Raw genomic sequence first — 22610 nt, 5'->3', positions numbered from 1 at the left:
TCATCTAGGTATCCTTCCCACAACCTTGGTAACAGTTTTCACAGCCTTCCTCCTCTGCGGCCTACCTCGATGGACGCACACCTTGCCCTCCAGCCTTTTGAGCGACTCTCCTCCTCCGCTTCCCCATCCTATCGCTTTTGCCTCTCCAGTCCGTTCTTCCCACGGAACTTCGAGCTCCAGCAAGAGTTTAGAGGTTTCGGACAGCGGTATAAAGTCTGTCTGCGGAGGGATCTCCGTGATGGCATCCCGAACCCCAAACCGCTTTCCCAAGTCGACCATCAGCTGCAGATTTGTGTCCTTTCACTTTCTGTGACAGGTGCTCCAACATCCCTCTCTCTGAACATTTACATGTATTTATTTAGGAGACACTTTTCTCCAAAGCAACTTCCAATGGATACTATGTAGTGTTATGAGCCCACACACCTTATTCACCGCGGTGACTTACACTGCTAGATACACTACTTACAATGGGTCACTCATCCATACATCAGTGGAACACACTCTCCCTGTCACTCACACACTGTGGGTGAACCTCAACAGCATGTCTTGGGAGTGTGGGAGGAAACCAGAGCACCCGGAGAAAACCCACGCGGGCACAGGGAGAACATGCAAACTCCACACAGACTGACTTGGCATCAAACCCGTGTCTTCTCGCACCACCCAGGTGCTGCGAGACAGCGGTGCTACTCGCCGTGCCACCATGCCACCCACATTCAAAGGTACAACAGAGAATCGACTTCTCGCAGCCGAACATGCCGCACGAGGCTTGGCCTACAGTAATACCATGCATTTACCCATCCATCATAATCAGTAAGACCACTCTACTGCATAAACGAGTAATTCATTGCTGAGGTTCATTTTATTAGTAACGAATGGAAGTTACTCGCAGACACCTGGTAGCGTGTGCGATGCTTTGCTTTTTAGGGACCGTACCATGTGATTAATACATCTATCATTACAGTTCTCGAAAAAGTTCTTTCGATACCGGCGTATGCGGCAAGTGCATAAACAGGCGCCTTGAACGAAGACATTTGTGATATAGTGTATTTATCTGTATGGCCGGCAGTGGAATGAGTCAAGTGTTACTGCTATATGCCTCAGATGTCCACTGAGGCCTGAGTAAACGTGGTGGCTGCTGTGGTATTTGAGATGCACCCGAGAGCCATCGCGGTACATGATGATCTCTGTGTCGGTCATTATGTAACACACACACACACAGACAGACTTAGGCTACACAAACAAAGGAAGGAGCAGTTCTCATGGCACATATTTCATACATATAAGATGTTTATTATATGTCGCTGCATCAAACAGCTGCAGCAGCAGCAGCGCATCTCTCTCCTCCATCCCATCCGTCCTCCTCCTCCTCCTCCTCTTCCTCCCGCTCCTCGCTCTCGCGAGTGTTGGCCGCGCGGACAGAGCGGAGCGGAGAGAGTCGCAGGAGGGGGAATGAGCCGCGCGAGAGCGACACGGGAAGGGAGGGGGCAGATGAGGGGAGGGAAGCCGTCACGCCGTCACGCAGTCCGTGAGTAGCTGGCCGTGACGTCACGAGCTTTCCTCAAAGTCAACAACAAGGCGGAGCGGCGGGAGCACGGCGGCGTCGCCAGGGGCCGGAGGAGCTGCGGCCGCGTTTCTCCGCAGTCACCGCGCATCGCGTTACTGCTCGTTCGACGCGCGTTTTTTCTTCTGTATTATATCGTGTGTTGTTTTCCTTTTCTCCCGTTGCTGGGCTTTTTACCGTTCGCAGTTCTCGCGCAAGCAAGGAAGGCGCGAGCGTGCAGGGAGGCTGCCGAGGCGAGGGGGGAACCCATTGGCTGGTCTCCCCATCACTGCCCGCCGCGCGTCAGGTAATAAATAACAACAATAATAATAATACTAATTTGCAGTTGTGCTAATGTCACGAGCCGGGTTACGGAGGGAATTTCGAAGCTTTTCATTCATTCATTCATTCATTCATTTATTTTTTTTAAAATTAAGAGCGCTCCCCAGTGCACGCGACGCGGCGGGTGACACGGTTCGCCGACGATGCTCCGGCTTTGACACGCGCTCGGTTGCGAGGGCCGGGAGTCTTGGCGGGCGGCTCGCGGCGCGGGCAGGCGTGCGAGGAGGCAGGGGGCGCCGCCGCCGGTGATGGTGGTGGAGGAAGAGGAGGAGGAGGTGGAGTCTTCATGTTGCTCCGGCCTAGCGCGCGTGTTTCTATCGGGTTCCCCGGTCCGTTGCACAGCAGCAGGTGCACACGGCACAGCCCTTAATACATCTTTAAAAAGAGAAAAGGCACCATGCAAATTTTAACGCCCCCCTCACTCCCCCCCCCTCCTCCCCCCCAATGCCGCAGATGCAGAGCCGAGTCTTGCCCCCTTTTTTCCCCCCTCTGAGTGTCATGCGCCCGCAGCTGGGCTAGCTCGCGGCTAAGCGGTACGCGCTCCAGAGGAGATGCTGCGGCCGCTCGTTCGCGCCCACCGCACCCGCCGACCGCCGGTTTTTCCTCTCGGTTCTCCCGCGACATCGCACCACACCGGCACGGTGACTTCACACCTGACAGAAAACGGCACCGCAGCAAGCGAACCCGCCGGTCGGTTCGCCCACCCGCTGTCTCTGTCTGTCTGCCTGCCTGCGTGTTTGTTTGTTTGCTTGTTTGTTTGTTTGTTTACTCGAAGGCGCCGCTGTCGCCTCCATTGTTCCACTCCGGCGGCACGAAGCGAGCGGGCCGAACGGAGCGGAACGCGGTGGGTGGGTAACAACCGGCCTTGAAAACAAGCCGCACAGTGACATGTCAGCCATTATTGTTGTTTTTACACGATTTAACGATCCCATCTTCCGGTGTCAGCGGCTGCAGCTCGCCGCAGCGACCCCCCCCCAGCCACACAACCGACGGCCCATTAGCCTCTTTATGCAATAATAATGCGATGCCCTGCGTGAGAGAGGGATGTGGCACGTGCAGCCTGCACATTCACATTGTCCATGAACGGTGGCCGGTGTGTGTGGTGTGACTGCTAACCAAGCATGTAGCACGACTGCTTTTGCTCAGTCCAGGCCCGTACGGCCTCGCGGTGAGAATAACTTCATCCTGGCGCCGCCAAAATGGCCATTGTTGGGCTTGCCGCGCGGCGAATGTGCAGGCCGCCCGTACTCGAGGTGCGCGTCACTATTGTAGGCTGACGCAGCATTAATCTGCGATACAGCGGATGGAAATGAGGGAAGGGCAGGGATGGCCGGGGCGGTCGGTGCCACCGCAGCTCGTTCTCCTCCGTGTCGATACGCTGGTCAGCGGCGAGCGAACGTTTGTTGGGTTGGCTTGCCTTCGGTTGGGTTCTGCCTGGTAACCCGTTGGCATGTCCACATTTTAGCATGAACATCTACATTAACTCATTTAGTCGATGCTTTTCTCCAATGCGACTTTTATGAAGCTGGGCGACGTTGCTGGGTCTTGGGTACTACAGGCGGAGGTGAGATTTGAACCCACGACCTTTGGGTACAGTGGGGGCAACTCTAACCACTACGCTACCAGCTGATCCTCCGACTGCTTTTGAAAGGCCGCGGTCTTACAGTATAATGGTGGACCTGGTGTTCGTGTTACATCCAAGCTTTTGAACTTAACAAGAAAGCCTTTTTATTGTAGGACGAGCGTAGGGTCTGGCGCATAGCGCTGTTGTCCTGCCATCGGTGACTCAGGTTTGAATCCCCTGTCCTGCTGTAGTATCCTTGAGCAAGGTACCTACCCTGAAATGAAACGGTAAAAATGGTCCAGCTGTATAAATAGGTAGAAAAGTGAACAAACTGAAAGTTGTATGTTTGAGAAGGGCCTTAGTAAATAATGACTGTGAAGGTTGCTAATTTCTTGGAGCACCATGTTGAATGATGGTACCTGGAGATGACCCATGAAAAGTACCTTTTTTCAGGTAACCCTCTTAATGGCCTTCTGCAAGGAAAGCAGCAGGGACTGATGAGAGTAGCTTCTGCTGAATTATGAAGTTTCAGTGGTTTGGTTCTATAGTGTGTGATTGCTGGTGGGAAACCGCATGAACATGACAAATGGACTGGAACACGACAGTCCCCTGTGACCCCTTTAACTCGACTTCTTGATTCCCTTGACAGATTTTCAGCTATATCGGATCGTTCTGCTTGTGCTGCGAGAATACCAGGTTTGGCTCTGAGGACCACCTTGCCTTGAGGAAAAATATGTGTGGTGCTGCCTAAACGTTGGGTTACTCCCTTGCAAGGTCTCGGATGTGAATGGAAAGCAAGCTGTCGGCATTCGTTCAAGAATTTATTTCATTTCCCCATTTCTGGTTTCATATTTATCCGCTGCACTGTTTCGTTTTTGGTGTTAGGCGTCTTTATATTCACGTTGCCATTCCTGTAATGATCGGTTGGGATGTAGTGTAGCAGAAATTACCCCGGATTTGCCAAAAAAATTGTAATCTAACTTTTTAATTTAAGACAAGTCTGCAATACACAAAGACAACGAGATCAAAGTGCATGCGGTTGCCTGCCTGACTGAGTCTAAAGTGGAGTTGTTTGAGTAGCTGCAGTGTTTTGAAGATGTTTGGTGATAAGATGCAGCACTGCAGCGTGCGGCTAAGCATAATGTCCTAAGTGCTTCCATAAACCCATCTCCGATTACAGAGCTGATGCAGTTTTTATTTGGATTCTTGAGTGCACAGCAGGAGTAGTGCAGAGTAACATGATAGCCCTTTCGCCAAGGAAATGCTTGCGCTCTGGACCGGGTTAGACAAGGTCACTGTCAGACCACATCCTCGAATTAGCATGACTTAAAAACAGCTTGCAGGAAGTCCATGGAGCCCCCAGGTATCGAATACAGACTTTTATAGGATGTATTTGATATGCCCTTCTACAATCCTCAACCCTCTCTACAATGCAGATCTGATTTATTGACCTCCGGTGCTAGAAAACAATGGCCTTTATGTCACGACGCTAGTTTCTCTTGGCTGTCCCCACAGGAGTTTGTAGCTGGCAATGACAGTAAGGTCAGAGGTCGTCTTTGTGGATAAACGATAGAAGGATAGCTCTTCCTCCCAGTGCCTCTCTTGGATGGTCATGACTGCCTTGTGCACTGAAGGCGTCACACTTGCGTGACCAAAATACTCCTTTGGTCCTTCCCTTTCATCTGCGATAACTTCTCGCGTAAAAGGCTAAGATGAGCTCATGGTACGTGTACCTTCTTACCACATGCACTGGCCTATGAAATCAACAGTGATGTACTACTCCTCATGTGTCCGAATTTATCCCCTTGTCTGGGGATAACTACAAAAAGGGTTGGTATTTTGTTGCAACAATGTTCTTTAAGTAAACAAAATGCATTAGCTGTTGAAGGTGGGTTCCCCCCCTTGTAGGTGCAACTGTGTGGAAGTCACGATAATAAAGAAAATGGAGGCAGCTGAGTTTTTAAAGACGCAAGTTTTCTTAAACTGAAGAATTGAACTTCGTGACTAAGGTAGTCTATTTTTTGTAAAGTTGAATGGTGATTAGTAATATATTTTCTTGTAAACACATTTTTCAGCCGTTTATACGAGGTTGACATTAGAAGGAGGAGCACCTGTTTCAAAAATTGCAATTTTTCTTTTGAGGGTTATGGATTCTTCAGTGGTTTGTTTATCAAACAGCCTCTGTGGTTAAAGAATGTACAGGTCAGCAGTGTGTGATGTTTGAAGGTGAAAGGTTGTCACTGGTAAATTTCACCTCAAGCAGCGTGCTCAGTAATAACTGTGACCTGCCAAAATGTTTCAGATTTTCTAAAGGTTATATCTTCCAGGCTAAAACATTGAAGGGAGCCTTGAGCTATACCCCCTACGACTGACCTCGGCATGGCACATCACTTCCATAAGCCAGGCATGCGTAGAAAGCTGGAGGATGTACCCTCTGCAGTTTCTTCATGTTTGTTTGGCTCTTGCTTTGTCTTGCAGACTTCTAGACTGCTTGTAATGCATTTTTGGAAAGCACTTGCTGAGAAATGTTTACGTTTACTGAAAAAAGATGTTCATACAGATACCCTTCGTGCTGATAATGAAAAATGTGAACTTTAGAATCCCTAAAGGGTCACCATAGGGGTTATTCCTGAGTGCTTTACAGAATCCATTGACCAAAGCCAGATACGCCTCCCTGTGCGCTCCCTTCTCCAGATCAGAGTTTTGCCCTATCTGTCTGGTTGCCTCCTTTATTTTTATGGCTGATTTTACAGCTGGTTTTATGGTGCTCGCAGAGCCTGTCACTCTGCTGGCTTCCTGCTTGTGCTGCAAATTTATCCCATCAATAAAAAACAAAAGTGTGACAGTATCTCCTATCTAAATAATTACAATCTGCACCTCGGCCCTGTGAATTTTCCTAATGCAGTGTCGTTGTGTTTTTTCTTTTTTTTTTTTTTTTTTTTTTTTTTTGTATTTGGGTTTTATGGTGCTCTGCGCTGCGGCGAGACTGATTAATGGTGTGTGGCTGCTGCTGTCTGGACCTCCGCTCCCCCCCACCGCCCCCCGGCTTCTCCCATCAGAAATCAAATGAATATCTCAAGGGTGCTTCCCCCGGTTACATAAAGAAATGGAATTTTGCGGGGCTGCTGCAGCAGGCTCCGCGACGACAGGCTTACATTGGCAGGGCTGTGGGCTTTGTCACGGAGGGATTTGCCTTTGTGTCACATCGAAAGGTGCGTGCGGGTGGGGGTGAGCCGGGATGGAAGCACGGGCAAGGCATGGGAGGGGGCTGGTTGCACACAGGGCTGGCACGATGCTCTCTCCTCCTCTGCCTGCCTCCCCCAACCCCCACATCCGCCTCGACCGCCACAAACACAGCACCCGTTCTTCTACAGAGCTTCCTTATAAATATTGGTGCATCATATACACTAGACCCTCTGTGATACCCTGGGTAGATAATGCCGGGTGCCATTATCAAATGTAAAAGCCAGTTTGCCAATATTTGTTTTATTTTTTGTGATGGCCTTCTAAGGTCCTTGATCTGCAGCTTGACTTGGGAAAAGGTGATCCTGATCTTCTTCAGGCCCAGCCTGACAATCCCTGTTCCTGGGTACGGTTGGCATGTTCTCATGTGGCCGGTTTGTGTTTATGATGTCAAGTGGGACTATTCTTGGTTTATTGACTACTGGAGTCCATTGCCATTGTGTATCTAGTTTCTTTGTTTCAGGTTTCAAAATGTCTAGGAGGCTTCTACCCTCCCCCAACTTCATTAGATGCGTAACAAAAAAGGTTTTACTGCAAGTGTAGCTGTGACCCTTTAGCTAGCAACATATAGTCCACAGATGCAGAAAACGGAAATCAGATCAGTTTGCAAGTATGTTTATTTTTGTTTGTAAGAAGTATTATCAAATGATGTGGGTATTGCAGGCCAGGCTGCTGCCACAGTTTGGTCAAGGCATTGTTGGAATCCAGAGACGGTTAAGACGGAGTTTTTCTCGAGAGCTGGTGACTTGCAACATGTCCTCTGTGCAGAGTCATTGGGTTTGTTGGCACCAAGGAGTATGAAAGGAAAATAGTTTGTCTTCAGTCGTCTTCTAGTCAATCTCAGTAATGGGCAGACTTTAATAGATTCATTCGAAGCCAGGGTCCTCACGTAATGATGACTTCAGCATCCACAAAGTCTGGTTGTCTCATTGTGTGGTTTCAGCAGCATGTCCTACTTTATGGATTTCACTGTATGGTTAGAGCTGACACCTTGTTGATTGTTTTGTATTGTTCCCTCACTATTTTGTATTATAATTCTCATCTTCTGTTTGTCTTGTGACACCTACATAAGATGGGGGGAGGAAAAAAAAATCAAAGAATGGATTGTGTCTCAGCAGGGACATTTCTTGTAGTGAGTTTGCAGGGAGGTGGTGATGGTATCTTTTTTTTTTTTTTCCCCCCCCCTCAGCTCTTGTCTGAGTACAAGGCACTGGTTTGTCCTTAGCTGCCATAGTGACGCACAGCAGTGGGACATTAATTGACTAAATTTGTCACTCGCATTCCAAGATTTGTGTGTCACTGAGACTGTGGTGTTGTTGGACTGACTTTGTCCGTGGCGTTGAGTCCTACAACATTCTGGTCGTTGTAGCCCTTGTGCTTGTCCTGTAAGGTATTATGTTAGTGTTGCTATTGAGGTTTGCTTAGATCTTGAAGTCTTCCTGAGAACACTTGTAGATGTCTTGCTTTAGATGATGTTAAGGGCAACTCCAAGGTTTGCGTGCCTCTTTTTATAGTTCAACTTTCATTTTCTGGTTAGCAGCTACTCCCATGACCTTTTTTTGCAGTGGCAGTTGTGACTGGCTTTGAGGTCGAATCTGTGACATTGAGTATGTCTGAGAAGCTGAAGAGATGATTATCAGAATGTACTTTTCTTGCAGCTTTGATAGTAGAAAAGTGTTTTTTTTTTTTTTTTCCCCCCCTCCCCCCCTCCTTGCAATGATAGTGAAGTTTAGTCTATAAATATCCTTTTGTCTGTGTAATGACAGGGGTGTTTTGACATGAAATGACTATTACAAATACTATTTTTAGTATTTTTCATCTTCTGCATCTCTTGCACTTGCTAAAATACATTAAACGCAGTCTTGAAGGGGACCTGAAAATGACAGAAATACAAACCAAGGGGGGCAGATTGTGCTTTTCCAGTTTTGTTCATGTTTGTTTGGTAGTGCTATCTTGGTTAGCAGTGGGTTTTAACGACACAAATCTGTTCCCTTGAAGGAATCATTAAGTTTGATTTTGGCTGAAAAAGGGTGTCAGCTGGGCTTCTTTGCCCAAATGTAGTTAAAGACCTATTGAACGGTGTTCAATTTAAAATGTCAAAATTGGTCATATTCGCCACTATTGGGTACAGACTATGAAATTGTGAAATCTGAACCATTATCACCTCTCTGACACCTGGAAAGCCATTAACTTTCCTAACTCATCTCCAGCAATTGTGTTCTATAAAACAGGTGTTCAGCAATTATTATTTACAATAAAATTGATTGGTGCACATAAGAAGCAGAAAAAAGTGCAATGTGAAGGAAGAGTGGTATGTGGCAAGCTGTTTCTTGTACTCCGTTTTAGTGTTAATTCTTCTGTTAGTGCCTGAGAGATGTGCAACGTGCCTCCACAAGTGTTCTGTGTGCAGGCTCCATTAGGAACCTCCTGTTATGCTGCTGAGCGCCGAGCACCCAGGCATCTCTGGGGAGCAGTGGTCCCTGCAGATCCTGTGGTGACGCCGGTCGGTCATGCTCTGTTACCCCAGGCTTTGAGCCCTGCGTTACCCATTCATCAGCTCCAAGTGGGGTGTAGCTTTTAGCTGACTGCTTGAGCTCCCATACTCCTCTGGTGTGCTGTGCCAAAAAGAGGTCTGAAAGGCCAACGGCAGTGTCTTGCACTCACAGCCACTCTGGTCAAGTTGCGAAGCGCCTTTCGACTCTGAGGACGTTCGTAATGTGTAAAGATCAAATTGACTTACTGTATTGTTACTCGCGAAATGCTGTACCAGAACTAGTGCCCAATGTCATATCTGGCCCTGAAAGATTAGGGTTAGTGGTTCTGTGCTCATTTTCAAGGGAAAAACCCACTGTGCCTCTGAATGGTTAAAGAGCGATGCGGTTACACTTCCAATCCCAGCCACCCAGTGAAATCGCTTTTATGGAAAAGTACATCACTGGAGAAATAGAAAAGTTATTTGTCTTAAATTGAACTACATGGAATCAGAATAAAACATATTATTTAAGCACTTTGCAGCTTTGAAGCAACGTTTGTGATCCATAGACTTGGGGATATATCTGTTTCAGCTTTGTTCCTGGCTCCTAAAAGCTTAAGCCTACTTGGCTCTTTAATCTAAAGGGGAAGTTCAAGGGATATTAAGCGCAGCCTCCCAAAATTCTTTTGCCTTTAAAAATGATCAAACAAAAAAGACATGCAGTTATTCTGAACCTTACAGTGAAACCATATCATGATTCCTGTGAATGTTTTGTTGGCGTTGTGGCGTATTGGGTGAATTTACAAAGGGCATGAATTGTATAATGTGTATTAGTAATAATCGATTGCTGTTAATCAGAATTTTATCGTATAATACAGTAGTGCAAAGCCTTGCTTTACTTTTTTCTTTTCAAAAAAAGTGTTATGATTCATGGCAAGCAAACTCGAGTCATAGCATACACATAATACAGCATGCAGCAAACGTGCAGTGCTGTAGTAACGTAATCACTGGTGCTTCCACACATTGACAAAATGCTGCTGTCAGTCGATTCGCTCAGATAGCTGGCAGTTTTTCTAAAGGCAGTTGTGCGTCATTAATTCCCCAGCTCGATATGATGAGGCTTTCCTTTGAGGTGCTGGCATACATACGACGACTGATGTGAATTCTGATGTAGGACCACATCTCCGAAATGGTACGTCGTTTTGTCCGTCTATCCAGGGCAAGACACTCTTACTTATTTGAAATTACAGCATAAATGAGTTGCCTTCTGTGGTTCAAGATGTGCCTCAGGGTGTGGTCATTAAGGAACTGGTCTTGTTAAACAAAATGCTACTGGTTCAGATCTCTGAGAGCTATGGGGATTGTACCCTTGACGATGGAGTTTTGCCCAAACTGTATTGGTAAACATCCAGCTGTATTTAATTGATCAGTTGTAGAACTGCAAGCTGTGTAAGTTGCTGCGGGCAGACGCATCTGCTGAGCAATTAGAGGAGTTCAACGGGTGACTGGTCGAACAGGAGAACCTGAAACTTCATATTGATGACCTCAGTTGAAATGATGTTTTGTTCATTGTTATTTTAAAGCAAACATGTATAGGGTACCAGTGTGTGTTTGCTATTATTTATGATAGAATAGTTGTGTGATTGATTTTTGAGAAGTCAAATATTGAGTCATTTGGAATCCTGCCTTATCTGCAGGCAAAATGTCAACTTGACCCCATCAACGCATATTTTGGGTTACTAATGGAATGAGTGTACAACGTGCACACTACTTCTGTTCATTTCTGGACTCATTTGGTCTTTTTAACAATCCATGTTGTTTGAAAACTGCAAGTGTTGAAATGTCTTGCTTTTATCTCATTAAGACTGTAATTGTGTACATACCAGCTTTGGCTATACACAAATATACATTGTTCTTATATGGTTGGTGGTGCAGTAGGTGGCTCTGGTGCTTCGTATATCCTGGGTTGTGGGTTTGAGTCGACTTAGTCTGAATGGAATTTGCATGTTCTCCGCTGTCTTTTGCATGGGTTTCCTTCCATTCTGTAAAGACATGTTTCTGGTGAATTTGTGACTCTAAGTTGCTAGTAGAGCATGTGTGTGATTTGTCCTGTGATGGACTGATGTGCTGTCTCCGTACACTGCCTCATGTCCTGTGTTTCCAGGATAGGCTGTTTACCCCCATGACCCTGCCTTGGGCAAGTGGTTATTGATAATGGATGAATGAATTTCTATGGATTTTAGGAGGCCAAATTTCCCTCCAAGACCTGGCCTACTCTGCTCAAACTCTGCCCACTGTGTAACAAACCACACCTGCTCCATCTCAAACTGCTGTCTCTAGGTTCGTTTGCATTATGCAGGTGCTGAGCTGCTCTGATTCCGACTCCGGTGCATGCGCACGCTACTCTCTCTGCTTTATGAATGATGGCTCCAGATTGTGAATTGGCTGCCTTTTGCAATTCAAACAAGGCTTATGAAAGCCTCTTGTTCTGAGCCTGAGTGGGACGTAAGACAGAATGCCTTGACCCATATTAATTTCTTTCAGCACATCAAGGACGAGCTGGTGGAAAGGACATGCGCTGTATAACTATTTCCTTTAGTTCTATTCTTTGGTGAATATTCCTGTGTGTATAGGGTGAGGGCTGGTGGTGCTGTAAACTTGTTGACCCCAACCAGTTCTTGGATGTATGGCTAGCTGTGCCAGTTCTTGAGTTTGGTTTGCATTTTAATTTTCAAAAATATTTTTGTGGAAGGCAATACTGAAATGGCGTTCACTGTGAAAATAACATGACTTTAGAAAATGGGCTTTTCATGGGGCATGCCTCTACGGTACCAGATACAGACTGTCCCACAGTGCACATGGCCGGATAGGAGTCATCACTGGGCTCAATGACCGTCTCCAGCGGCTGGAGATGGAATAAAGAGGAAAGCAGTGGTTGCGTTTGGCAGGAACGTAGGGGCTTCTTGTTTGTGCTTCAACAATGACTTTGTTTGTTATGGCAGTTTGTGTATGAATTGAGGGTGGGGTGTGTATGGGGGGGGGCAAAGAGGAGAGGCAGGGAGGAGGAGAAAAATCCATGCCTTTTTTTTCTGCTACTTCCTTCCAGGCTGAGTCACCACCGGAGAGTGGGAAGAACCGGAGAGAGAGAGCAAGAGCACGAGAGAGCGAGAGAGGGGGAAGCACGAGAGAAGTAACGGCCGCGAGAGTGAGAGAGACACCGGCACACAGCGCGTGAGAGACGGAGCAAGCTAGCGAGCAAGAGGGACCGCCCCAGCCAGCCAGCCAGCGAGCGAGCGAGGGAGGGAGAGAGACAGCCAAGCCGGGAGAGCTGACCCCCCCCCCCTCCCCCCCCGGCAGCGCCCCTCTCACCCCCAACTCCTCAGGAACCTGTTTGCCGGACCAGTGAGCTCGTCGTGGAGCCATCATGAGCGATGTCACCATTGTCAAAGAAGGCTGGGTGCAAAAAAGGGGTAAGTGGCTTGACCCTATGGTGACAGTTGTTTATGTAACCAACTGGATGCTTTACACGTGAGTGTGTGTGTTTGTGTAGGATGTCCCTTTATTAGGTTGTGCCCAGGGGTCATTGTGCCAGCAGCAATGGACAGGAAAGTTGTATGTCTGTCTTAGTGTCACCATGCTCCCGTGTGTGTGTGTGTGTGTGTGTGTGTGTGTGTGTGTGTATAAGGGAGAGCGTGGCGGCCAGGATCTCACACCCTGAAAGTGGCCCTTCTCCTCATTGCTGTCTTTGCTTTTCTGGCTGCTGTTGTTGACAGTACTTTTTGAATTCTGGGGACGGAATGCGCGGGAGCGCTTTGCTGCTTTCCTGCCGCCGCAGTGATGGTAGTATGGAGAATTACTCCCCCACCCCTTGGCTGCTAGCGGTACGCAGTCACGACAGTGTTTGCCTCCCGTGCATTCGTAGCACGCGCTCTGACGTACAGAGTAATACGCTTCAGAATGTTTATCGTGCCTTTCTTGTGGTGAAGCTGCATGTGCCCCAGTGTATGTGTGTTCTTTTTGTTACATAACAGACATGACATCATGTGAGGCTCAGCGTGTTGTGGGGAGAGCGTGGCCCTGTTCATGCAGTATTTCTGTGCTCCAGGAGTACTTGTTTGCTGTCTGCCAGCTCTCCCCCCCCAGCCTGTGATGTGCAGCTGTGCTCCCTTCCTGGTTTGTGCAGTGCTGTTCAGTCCTTTTAGTCAGAGTCAGCTGGCCTTGTGCTCGGCCGGTATCGTGCTCTTTCAGGTGCCCGGCTGTTGATTCTCACCGCATTTGTTTTGATGTTTACTGGTATCAGGAATCAGATATTGATCACTGCTCTTACCTGCTGTGGAGTTGATTCTTAGTTTGGTGTAGTTTTTACTCTATATCTTCAGTACCGTAGAACTTTAAGAGTCTTAAAGTTCTAAAGACTCTCATATTCAGTGTTGTATTCACTCAGATGTTCATTGATAGGCTTTGCTGTGAAGAATAACCTGCTGCTTTTGCTTTGAGGTACTCTGGATTTATAAGGTACTTCACAGATCGTGTGGGGTTGTGATTATTGCTCTGTGCTAAGAAATTGTTATATGCTGCATTTTCTCTGACTTGTTTTGTGTTCTTAAACCGAGAGGAACAAAATGCAACATCCATTGCCCAGACCTGAGTATTAACACAGAGAACTCAGTCTGTTACTGGTCTCACTATGGTGACTGACTGACTCAAGTTATCTCTCCCCTACTGTTTCGCTGAATTATGGGGTGCTGGTCCATGTCTGACACTTGAGCTGATTTAGGAGACTAGAGGTGCAGTCTTGCTCAAGTCAATTCAGCAGCTGAAATTTATTTTTATGGAGAAAATACAAGCACCAAAGTCAAGGGTCAGTGGGTTTTCTTGTCTGATTTGATTTGTGGCTATTCCTGCCCTCTGAGCACACGCGCCCATACAATATTTTGAGATATTTAACCTGAAAGATGTACCTTATGTCTCAGCCACCTTTTAAGACATGTACACTATTTTCTTTCTTCAGGTTTTACTGGCTCTTTTCAAAAAATTGGGTCAAATAATTTTCAAACATGGCAAATTCATTATTAGAAATTGGATGACTAAACCTATTTGTACTGACTGGATTGTCATACTAGTAGAACTGAAATCTGTCTCATATATAGTAATTTGTAAAAAATGTGCTCTGAACTGCTCCAGAGATGTCAGGTCATTGTGGACTATAGCCTCATGTTGGTCTTATTTGTGTGAAAGCTCTTCTTCAGAGAGTAATGCTCAGCATATTGTCATACATCTTCTCTTTCATCTCTAATACTTACTGTGTTTTTGTTCCACTCCATGTGTAGTAGCTTTTCTAAGGAGGGTCAGCAGATGTTTATCAATCCAAAACAAGTAGTTTAAGTACCAGTGAAACACAGTGATGTTGTTGCAGTTTGTGTTCTTTGCTAAGGTGCTTGAGAAGACTGTGATTGGTGGGGAATTCTGTCTGATTTTGAGCTTAAAATGTTGTGTGAGAATTCAGTGCATTTTTACCTCAGTTTTGGAGGTGTGCTCTGTAACCCAGGTGTCTTCCTAACCTTTTGGATGGCTAACATGATTTCGCTGTTGCAAGGCATAAATCTGCATGTGACATTCATAAACATATTTATGTATCATCTACAGTTATAGGCCTATTTGCACTCATAAAAAATTTAAATGTTGTTCCATAATATAGAACATGTAGTACAATTAGTTGAACAGAACTAAGTAATCATTAACTCATCATAATTAAGTTGGGAAAGTCTGAGAAAATAATTGATTCTCAAGGATGTTTCAGATAAACACAAAATTTGCAGGAATATTTTGTTCTGGGTTTTTTGAAGGAACGTTTTGTGCTTTTGGTTGTATTGTCAGCCAAAGAGTCTTCATTACATTTATTGCGGTGAGTTGAGATATTTCTGGATATCTCATTACTGTCAAAATTCAGTGTCTGGCTCATTTAAGACTGATTATCAAGCACAGATAAATGTTTGACCCCCACCTTAGAGTTTACAGATTTGGGGGGGGGGGGATTTCATCAACCAAAAAGGCCTTGGTGGATGGCTAAATTTCATAAACATGTTGACACAACTCCATTGTCCATGCAGGATCAGTCCTTTATTTCCTGGTCAGTTCTGACTTCTGCCTGCATGCTTATTAAAGACAGCCAACTTAGTGGGGTTTCCTGTTGGTAACTCATCCCCAGGTGCACTGTGTCATTTGCAAAGCCACAATGTTGACACGCAGATAGGGGGACAATTTTGAGTGGAGAATGAAGTGGTTCTGTGGCTAGCTGCAGTTGACAAGTCATGGTTTCTTGTTTAGCCCTGCCTTCTGTGGACGTAGATGGAAACGGTGCGCTCTCAATTTATCTCCCATAGAGCAGTATGTGAACATCCGGATTTGTTTTGAAATTCCCTCCTGTGCACTCTACGAAACACGCCCCTCTGGAGCTTAGGGACGTCAGTGCTGAGGAGCTGCAGCCGCAGGCTGGGAAACAGACCTCGTTGTTGTTGAGCTTGGACTGCATCCAGGATGACCCTGGTCACCCCCTCTCTTCCTCTCTCTCACTCTTGCTCTCCGCATTCCCTGTTCGTTCCGGTGGACTCTGCAGTCTCGCTGCTGCTGCAGAAGTTTAGTTGGCCAAGGACTCCGGCACAGGCTTCATCCATCCATTCCACCGCCTTTAAAAATAGAGCTGTGTGAGTCATTGGAAAAGGGGGGGGGGGGGGTATGGGTGACATAATTTCCTGTTTACACCATGCCTTGAATGGGGATCCTCTGAGAAAGTGCTGGGTGGACTTGGGGCATAGTCCTCAGTTTGTGGAACCCCCCCATGCAGACTTGCATATAAAAATGGGCTATTTCCTCATGAGATCCTAATCACCGGTAGTCTCCACTGTGCTCTTCACAGGTTATGATTCTACCGTTGGAATGGAAATCATGTTGGGTTACTCTGCTGCATTAGGTTTGTTGCATGTTTGAATTCTGCCATAGATGCACCAACATTGCACCTTAAATGGACATACTACCTATTAGTTCAGACTAACATGTATCAGTAAACTTATTGGGAAGTGCTCAGTGATGTACATCTGGTGGCCTGTTGTACCAGAGCACAAAGCTGGTTAATAGTCCAGGATCCCAGCAACAGGTTCATACACCTAGTATATATTTGTTCTTTAGTCTTCATTCAAAATCCTATTTGGAGATTTTTGGAAAGGCTGGCATTCTTTAAATTGCCATATTCAAAATGAAGATAGAAAGACAATTCTGAGATAATTAGTATAGACTAGATATTTTGTATAGACCATCATGTTTTTTCCATCGATCAAAGTTGTCCACTTAGTCTACCTATCAAAGTCCTTTTAACATTAGATTTTGCAGCCACTGGTCATTATATGTCAAGGATATGGAGTTTAACATTTATTCCTTTGGCTGTTGCTCCTTGAGCTGTATACTTTGAGTTGTATTCCCGAAGAGACACTGCCTCAGACTTAAAGGATTGATGCTTATTGATTCCAACCCCCCCCTTGTCACCCTGTGCCGGTGACCATCTGTGTGTGAGGCATTGACGACATTGCTTAGGGTTACTGACTGATTGTTGTCTGGGGCTGGGTCCCTGTATATTGGTAGTGTTTGCCACAGAGACCGGAGAATTTACAGAGGATCCTTTGAACTGGGGCAGTAGTTGTGGGAACTTGACCAAAGATGTTTAGTACCTGAGAGAATGGTGTGGTGTTCCCTCAAGCAGGGCAACTTTGTGCAAAATGGCTTAAGTTTCAAGCTGTGTTTTTATGTGCTCTTTGAACATATGGAAGTTTCTGATTGGTTGCCAGTGCATGCAAATTCATGTTGACTTCAGCCGAAGATCGTGGAGAGGTGGCTTGGAGACTCAAGCTGTAGTAATGGGTCTCCGGCTCTTACGGATGACATTGCCTCACCAGCCAACCCGGGCAGTTCCTTGCCCCGAGCTGTCCACCTCCAAAGTTGTCTTAGGTTTGTCATCTGCTAGGAATGCCAGCTCTGGATCCAGTTGCGATTTGTATGATAAGTGCGATCAGGTGTGGTCTGAAGCCTGTGTCATTGCAAGGGCATAAATAAGCAATGGGCGGCTGGCAGAAGCGCCTCCTTGCTACTTCACCCGTCTCGTCCATCTATTGTTAAAAAAAAAAAATAGCATGGTAGAGAGACTCCTGGTGCATGGAAAAAGTGGCGGGGGGGGGGGTCCTCACATGACTGCCATGCTCGCTGTCACAGCCTGCGTTGGAACACACTGTCTGGAACAGTCTGCACTGCACAGGAGTAGGGGTCGGTGGAGGAGAGGATCGGACAGTTTGCAGGGAGGGGAGGGGGACTCGGAGAGGGTGGGACTTCTGTAAGGATATGAATGAACAAAGTGCCTCTCTCATGGTGACCTTGCTTCTAGTGCCGCTGACTCCACAGCATTCCCGCCTGTCACCTCTGCCTAGGGAGAGGTTGTTGTTCTCCCTGCCCGGTTCCTCTTACCCACATCAGCATAGGCCTCCAAAGCTTCTGTTCCAAGCCTCTTGCATCTCTTGGAGACTTGGTCTGTCTCACTGTCCGTTCATTGTTGGGAGTGAAGAACTGCCTTTCATTTGGGGAATCAGGTGATTGTTCTACCATGTTGTGAGATGAGCAGATTCAAGATAATTCGTAGTGAAGCTGATCTCCTAGACACAGACCTATGTAGATGCACTTAGTTGTCTCCCGCATGTTAGTTCTAGTTCACAGGTAATGAAATCAAATTGGACTTATCTGTGAAATTATTCTTGGACGAGTGGCTAAATTTGATTCATTTATGTATAGCTACCTCCTCAGCATGTTGCCTCAGAGTGCTGAACGTAGGATGGTGCAAGCACAGAGTGACATGGACATCAATAATAACCAGGAAGCACAGTAAAACAAGTGTTTCAAGAAAAAGCAGAAGTTCGTTGCAATTATTACTTTTTTTAGTATGAGCTTATTGATAACCAGATTCTGCATATCAGAGGATCTTGGAGGCAGGCAGTTATGAGCAACCCACCAGCATCAGGTCTGCTGGCTGCTGCTGCCTGTTTGCTCTGTTTCACTTGCAGTCAAGCTTTGCTGCTCCATGGCCTGCACTTTGAGAGCAACATTGCGAGTGAGGGTGACCGTGCAACTGTGTCAGGAAACATGTGTCTCACAGCGGCAGTGGCCCTGATTGTGATCTCTTTAGTCAGCCTGCGCAAGGCCTTCTGGGACTGCTGTTAGCTCTTGTATGCGAGTTGTATATGAAATGTATGGCAATTGACTGTGGTGATAAGGTTTGTGGAAGATTCCAAGAACTGCATGGTAGTTCTGTGTAGGCCCTGGTTGTTCATGTAGGCAGGTATGCACAGCAGGTGACCCTTCAACCTCTGTGGCAGCGGGGTGGCACAGTGGAGCTTCCTCTCTGTTCTGGAATGCATCTGTCTCACTTTCTTTGAACATTCAGTTAAGTTTCTGGCAGCTGTGGATAGTTTCTGCTTCCAGGGGGCCAGTTCCAGAACTGAGGGCTGAGTCACGACTCCCAGCCAATCCCTGCTGCAGTGTTAGTCATCACCGCGTTCCTGGCACATGGCGGAACACGCTGGACTGAAATTGACCCTCCTCCCCAACACCCGCACCCCATCAGTGAGGAGTAACGGCACTTCCCTTTTGAAAATTCAAAAAAAGCTTGTGCCTTTTGTTGAGAGACACTGGTCTGTACCCCTGGCCTCTGTGCCCAGTACATGTTTTAATGATGAGTGTGGCTGCACGGTCTTGTGAGCTGCCCAGGGCTGCCTGTTGTTCTGTACTGTCTGACTGTAAGTGCTGCATTCCTATTAGTCATCCTGCTGACTGATGCTTGTGTGCTGCTGACCAGATCATTGCTGGTCTTGTTTACTGGCTGGAGCACCCTCTGGCCTTTCTCAGAATTTACACCCCGAGCTGCTACTACCTTCTTTTCTCCCAAGTCCCATTCACAACTACCCTTTACGTGCTGGCAACAGGATTTTGTCATTTTGTGAGGGCATGTGTAGATATGGCCTAACTGTTCTTTAAAATAGGATGCCACTATCTTGAATGTTTCAGATCAGCGCTGAATGTTGCCTTTCAGCTGACAAAATGCAGCTGTGTGTGGTGTGACTTCAAAAATGGTTTGTATGGAATGAGTTATGAGAAATAATTACGTACTTTGTAATGAGTAGCTACTCGGTGAAATTGATCTTCGAACAATCACGTGGGAGTGCTAGAATAGCTTATTCATTAAGGGCCCATTTCTTGGTAGACACGGTAAATTAGACTTTGTTTACAGATCTTGTCTTGTTGTTGGTCTTACATTTTTTTAAAAAAATTTTTTAATTGAACAAATTACTATCTAGGTTAAGAATACAAAGTCTGTAATTCTCCTTTTATTGTCTTCAAAATGAGGAAGAAACTTTGCATAGCTGTTTTGTGCCCACTATTCCCTTGTTTATCAAAGGAAAGGCACATATGGCCATGAGGCAGAATTATAAACAGTCCATTCATTGAGCTGCTTTCTTCTGTTCTGTCAAATCTTTTTTCATCAGTCCTTTAGAAAGGATTTTGACCAGAAGCACAGGTCTGCTGCTGCTTCCCTGAGAACCACTGAGTCGTTATATTCCTGCTTCAAGAGGCATGGATCACCTACTTGTGGCTGCTTAACATGATATGTAGCTGTTTATTAGACTTCTGTGTGTTTGACTCATGATAACTCATGACCAGGAAAGCAAATGACGACCATCCTGCTGGTGGCAGGTCTGATTTGGGGGAGGATAGTCTCACATGTCGAAGCTTTATTTGGCTGGGAGATCTTTACCATCGTCCCTTTGAAGTGCTATGTATCACATGAATGGTGCCATTGAGGAAATTGTGAAGTGAGGTTAGACGACATAAAGGTGGGGGTCTTCGGTAGGGTTGGGCACAGACAGCTGCAGCTCTCACCTAATTCAGGGTGCTTGGGGTTTGTATGCCTGTCCTGGAAAGTGGCGCTAGGTATGATGGGAGGGTCTGGTGGGGACTAGGTGGTGTTGGATGCAAAGCAAAACGGAAATGTCTTTCTCTGCTCAGTGTAAAGACCTGGGTCCGTCAAGTGAAGAGCCATCTTCACTGAGGATAAGACAGCCGAGTACTGTATTGCCTGTCTCAATTACAAGCTCACGGTATCAAGTGCTTTAGTGTGTCTCTGTAGAACAATCTTCATGGTTCGCTTTGGCTTTCGTTTTGTTTTTTGGGTCTGTTTTGTTCATTAGATGTAGCTGTTGAAAACAGTCTGAGCTTGTGTGTGATCTGGACATAAGTATGTTCTGATAGTCCCAGTGTTGCTTCTAAGAACTTTGGCAAACAGGGGCTTTCCACTACAACTGTGGCTTATGGTTAATTTTCACAGTTTTAAAATAGTTCTTGACATCTGCTGTATTGAAGCTGAGGCCCAAGTTGGTTTGTTGCAATTTTGCAGGGTCCTGTATGTTTTGTTTGACGCATATGTATGCTCATGGGCTTTGTGTGAGAGAGAGAGAGAGAGAGAGAGAGAGAGAGAGAGAATGCATGTCTCAATGTTTCTGTTTTGTGTCAAAGAGTGGCCCTGCTTGTCTGCTAATACAAATCCCATTGGAGGGGACTACAGGCCCACACTGGATGCTTGTGGAATTCTGCTGTGACCTTACTCAACATGCAGGGCACCCATAGAATTTGAGTGACACTCACTGGATCTGATTGGCACCATACTCAACACTTGCTGGATTCGAGTGTCACTATACTCAAAATGCTGGGAACAAGGCACATTTGAGTGGTACCTTAGCAAAGAAACTGCATTGCACTCCTGCTTGTGCTTTCAGTCATTGCTACATGGCTCTGTATAGCAACTTTTTGTGAATTTGAGTGAAGTGACATTGTTACTCCCATTGGGTGTTTGCATGGAATGGTTACAGCTGTTCTAATTAAATCAACTGTTTAATTTTGGTGGCTTGTACTATTCATTGGAGAGGCAGCTGCTGGTATTTGGGAGCATCAGGTTTATCCCCTATATCTAAGAAAAACACAATGGAGAGTTCATTCACATTGCGATTGTAATACTCACAGATCACTGCTGTGGTTTTCATGGGCCCAGTTCATCTGAAGATTATGGCAGCTGGTGAAGTGAAACATGCAGACTCAACCAAGACTTGGGTAGAAGTGGTGTGAAAGAAGGAAAGTATCTAGTCATCTTGTCCTTTGATTTCATTGGCGTCAGCTTCCTGTGAAAGACTTTTCCTTTTGTGTAAGGGAATAGCTGTGCTTGTCAGCTCTCCCTAGAGTCAGCAGCTGCAGGTCAGGAAGGAGCCAGCACTCGCTGGCTCACACATGCATCCAGCAGCAACTGTAGCAGGTAGGTAGGCATGCTGGAAATGCCACCCAGCTGCCTTTTTGGACTCTTGGCTAATTAATTTTGTTGTGATTTTGATCTCCTGTACACACATTGCGTCCTGTAAAGATGGAGCCTTCCAGAATCAAGAACTTGCTTCCTACCTGTGATCCCAAGGTGGATTCCAAGTTTATGGTTTGACAAAAATATTTTGAATATATACCGCTGTAACGCAAGGTGTGATTTCAATTTTTTTTAAAAAAATTTTTGGCAGTCCAAGAGCAGCTGTGATTTCCAGATATTAATCTCTACGCAACCTGCAACTGTTCTGCCCATGAGTAGCCCCTCATTTATAACATTCTCACCGCAATGGTGTGATATTCTGTTTACTTAGGTTCTCTGGCAAAGCCAAAGGGAAGCATTGGGACATAAACCAAGCCATGCGCAGCCCACTTTTATCAGGTTAAGTGCACCTAACGCAGTGGGTTGTAGTGTGTGCTTCCTCCCGGTGAAATCGGTGTCGATCATCCAGGCAACATTTAGGCTCCAAAATAATTAATATTTTATAGCACGAAAGATGCTTGGTTATAAAACTGGGGACATGTTGCGTGTAACCCCCCCGGGGCTTGCGTGTCGTGGCTTCGTGGCCCTGAAGAAAGGATAACGGACAGTTTAAGCTGTATGTTTTATTTATCTGCATCCGGCAGCAGGAGATCCTGCGTCACTGCGTATGTACAGCTGAGGGCTGGTGGCATCCTTGCAGACGCTCACTCTACATATTGGCCCAGAAAGCGTGCAGTTTGTGAACCGGCATCGAACGTCACCATAGTCGTGACTGGAAACCAATGGGGGTGGGGTTGAGTTTGTAACACCAGTGGGGGATGGGGTGGATTTGTGGGTGTCTAGAGGAATCCTTTAGGTAACAGCAAGTCACAAGTGCTTGCCCCCTTCATCCCGGAAGCCTGGTGAATGTGGATTAACTTGCTTTACCTGAGGAGCTCCACCCTGTTGGGTCGTCATGGAAATGGAGAGGTGTGGCACAAATGCAGGTCTCATTCATTCTGTAGCAGAGATTTGG

General features: G+C 46.2%; 1 protein-coding gene across 1 annotated transcript in view; it reads left to right on the top strand.

The window, feature by feature from the left end:
- Positions 1-1556: 1556 nt before the first annotated feature.
- akt3a (v-akt murine thymoma viral oncogene homolog 3a) overlaps positions 1557-22610 on the top strand; it is a 72647-nt gene continuing 51593 nt past the window's right edge. Inside the window, exons 1-2 of the mRNA XM_029251596.1 lie at positions 1557-1847; positions 12269-12632. Coding sequence (XP_029107429.1) covers positions 12587-12632 — 46 coding nt within the window. The 5' untranslated portion in view covers positions 1557-1847; positions 12269-12586. The remainder of the gene's footprint in view (positions 1848-12268; positions 12633-22610) is intronic.

This window comes from Scleropages formosus, chromosome 4 (genome assembly GCF_900964775.1).
Source record: "Scleropages formosus chromosome 4, fSclFor1.1, whole genome shotgun sequence".
Taxonomy (NCBI): Eukaryota; Metazoa; Chordata; class Actinopteri; order Osteoglossiformes; family Osteoglossidae; genus Scleropages; species Scleropages formosus.
Note: the sequence above shows the minus strand (reverse complement) of the source record. Positions and strands in the feature narration are given on the sequence as shown.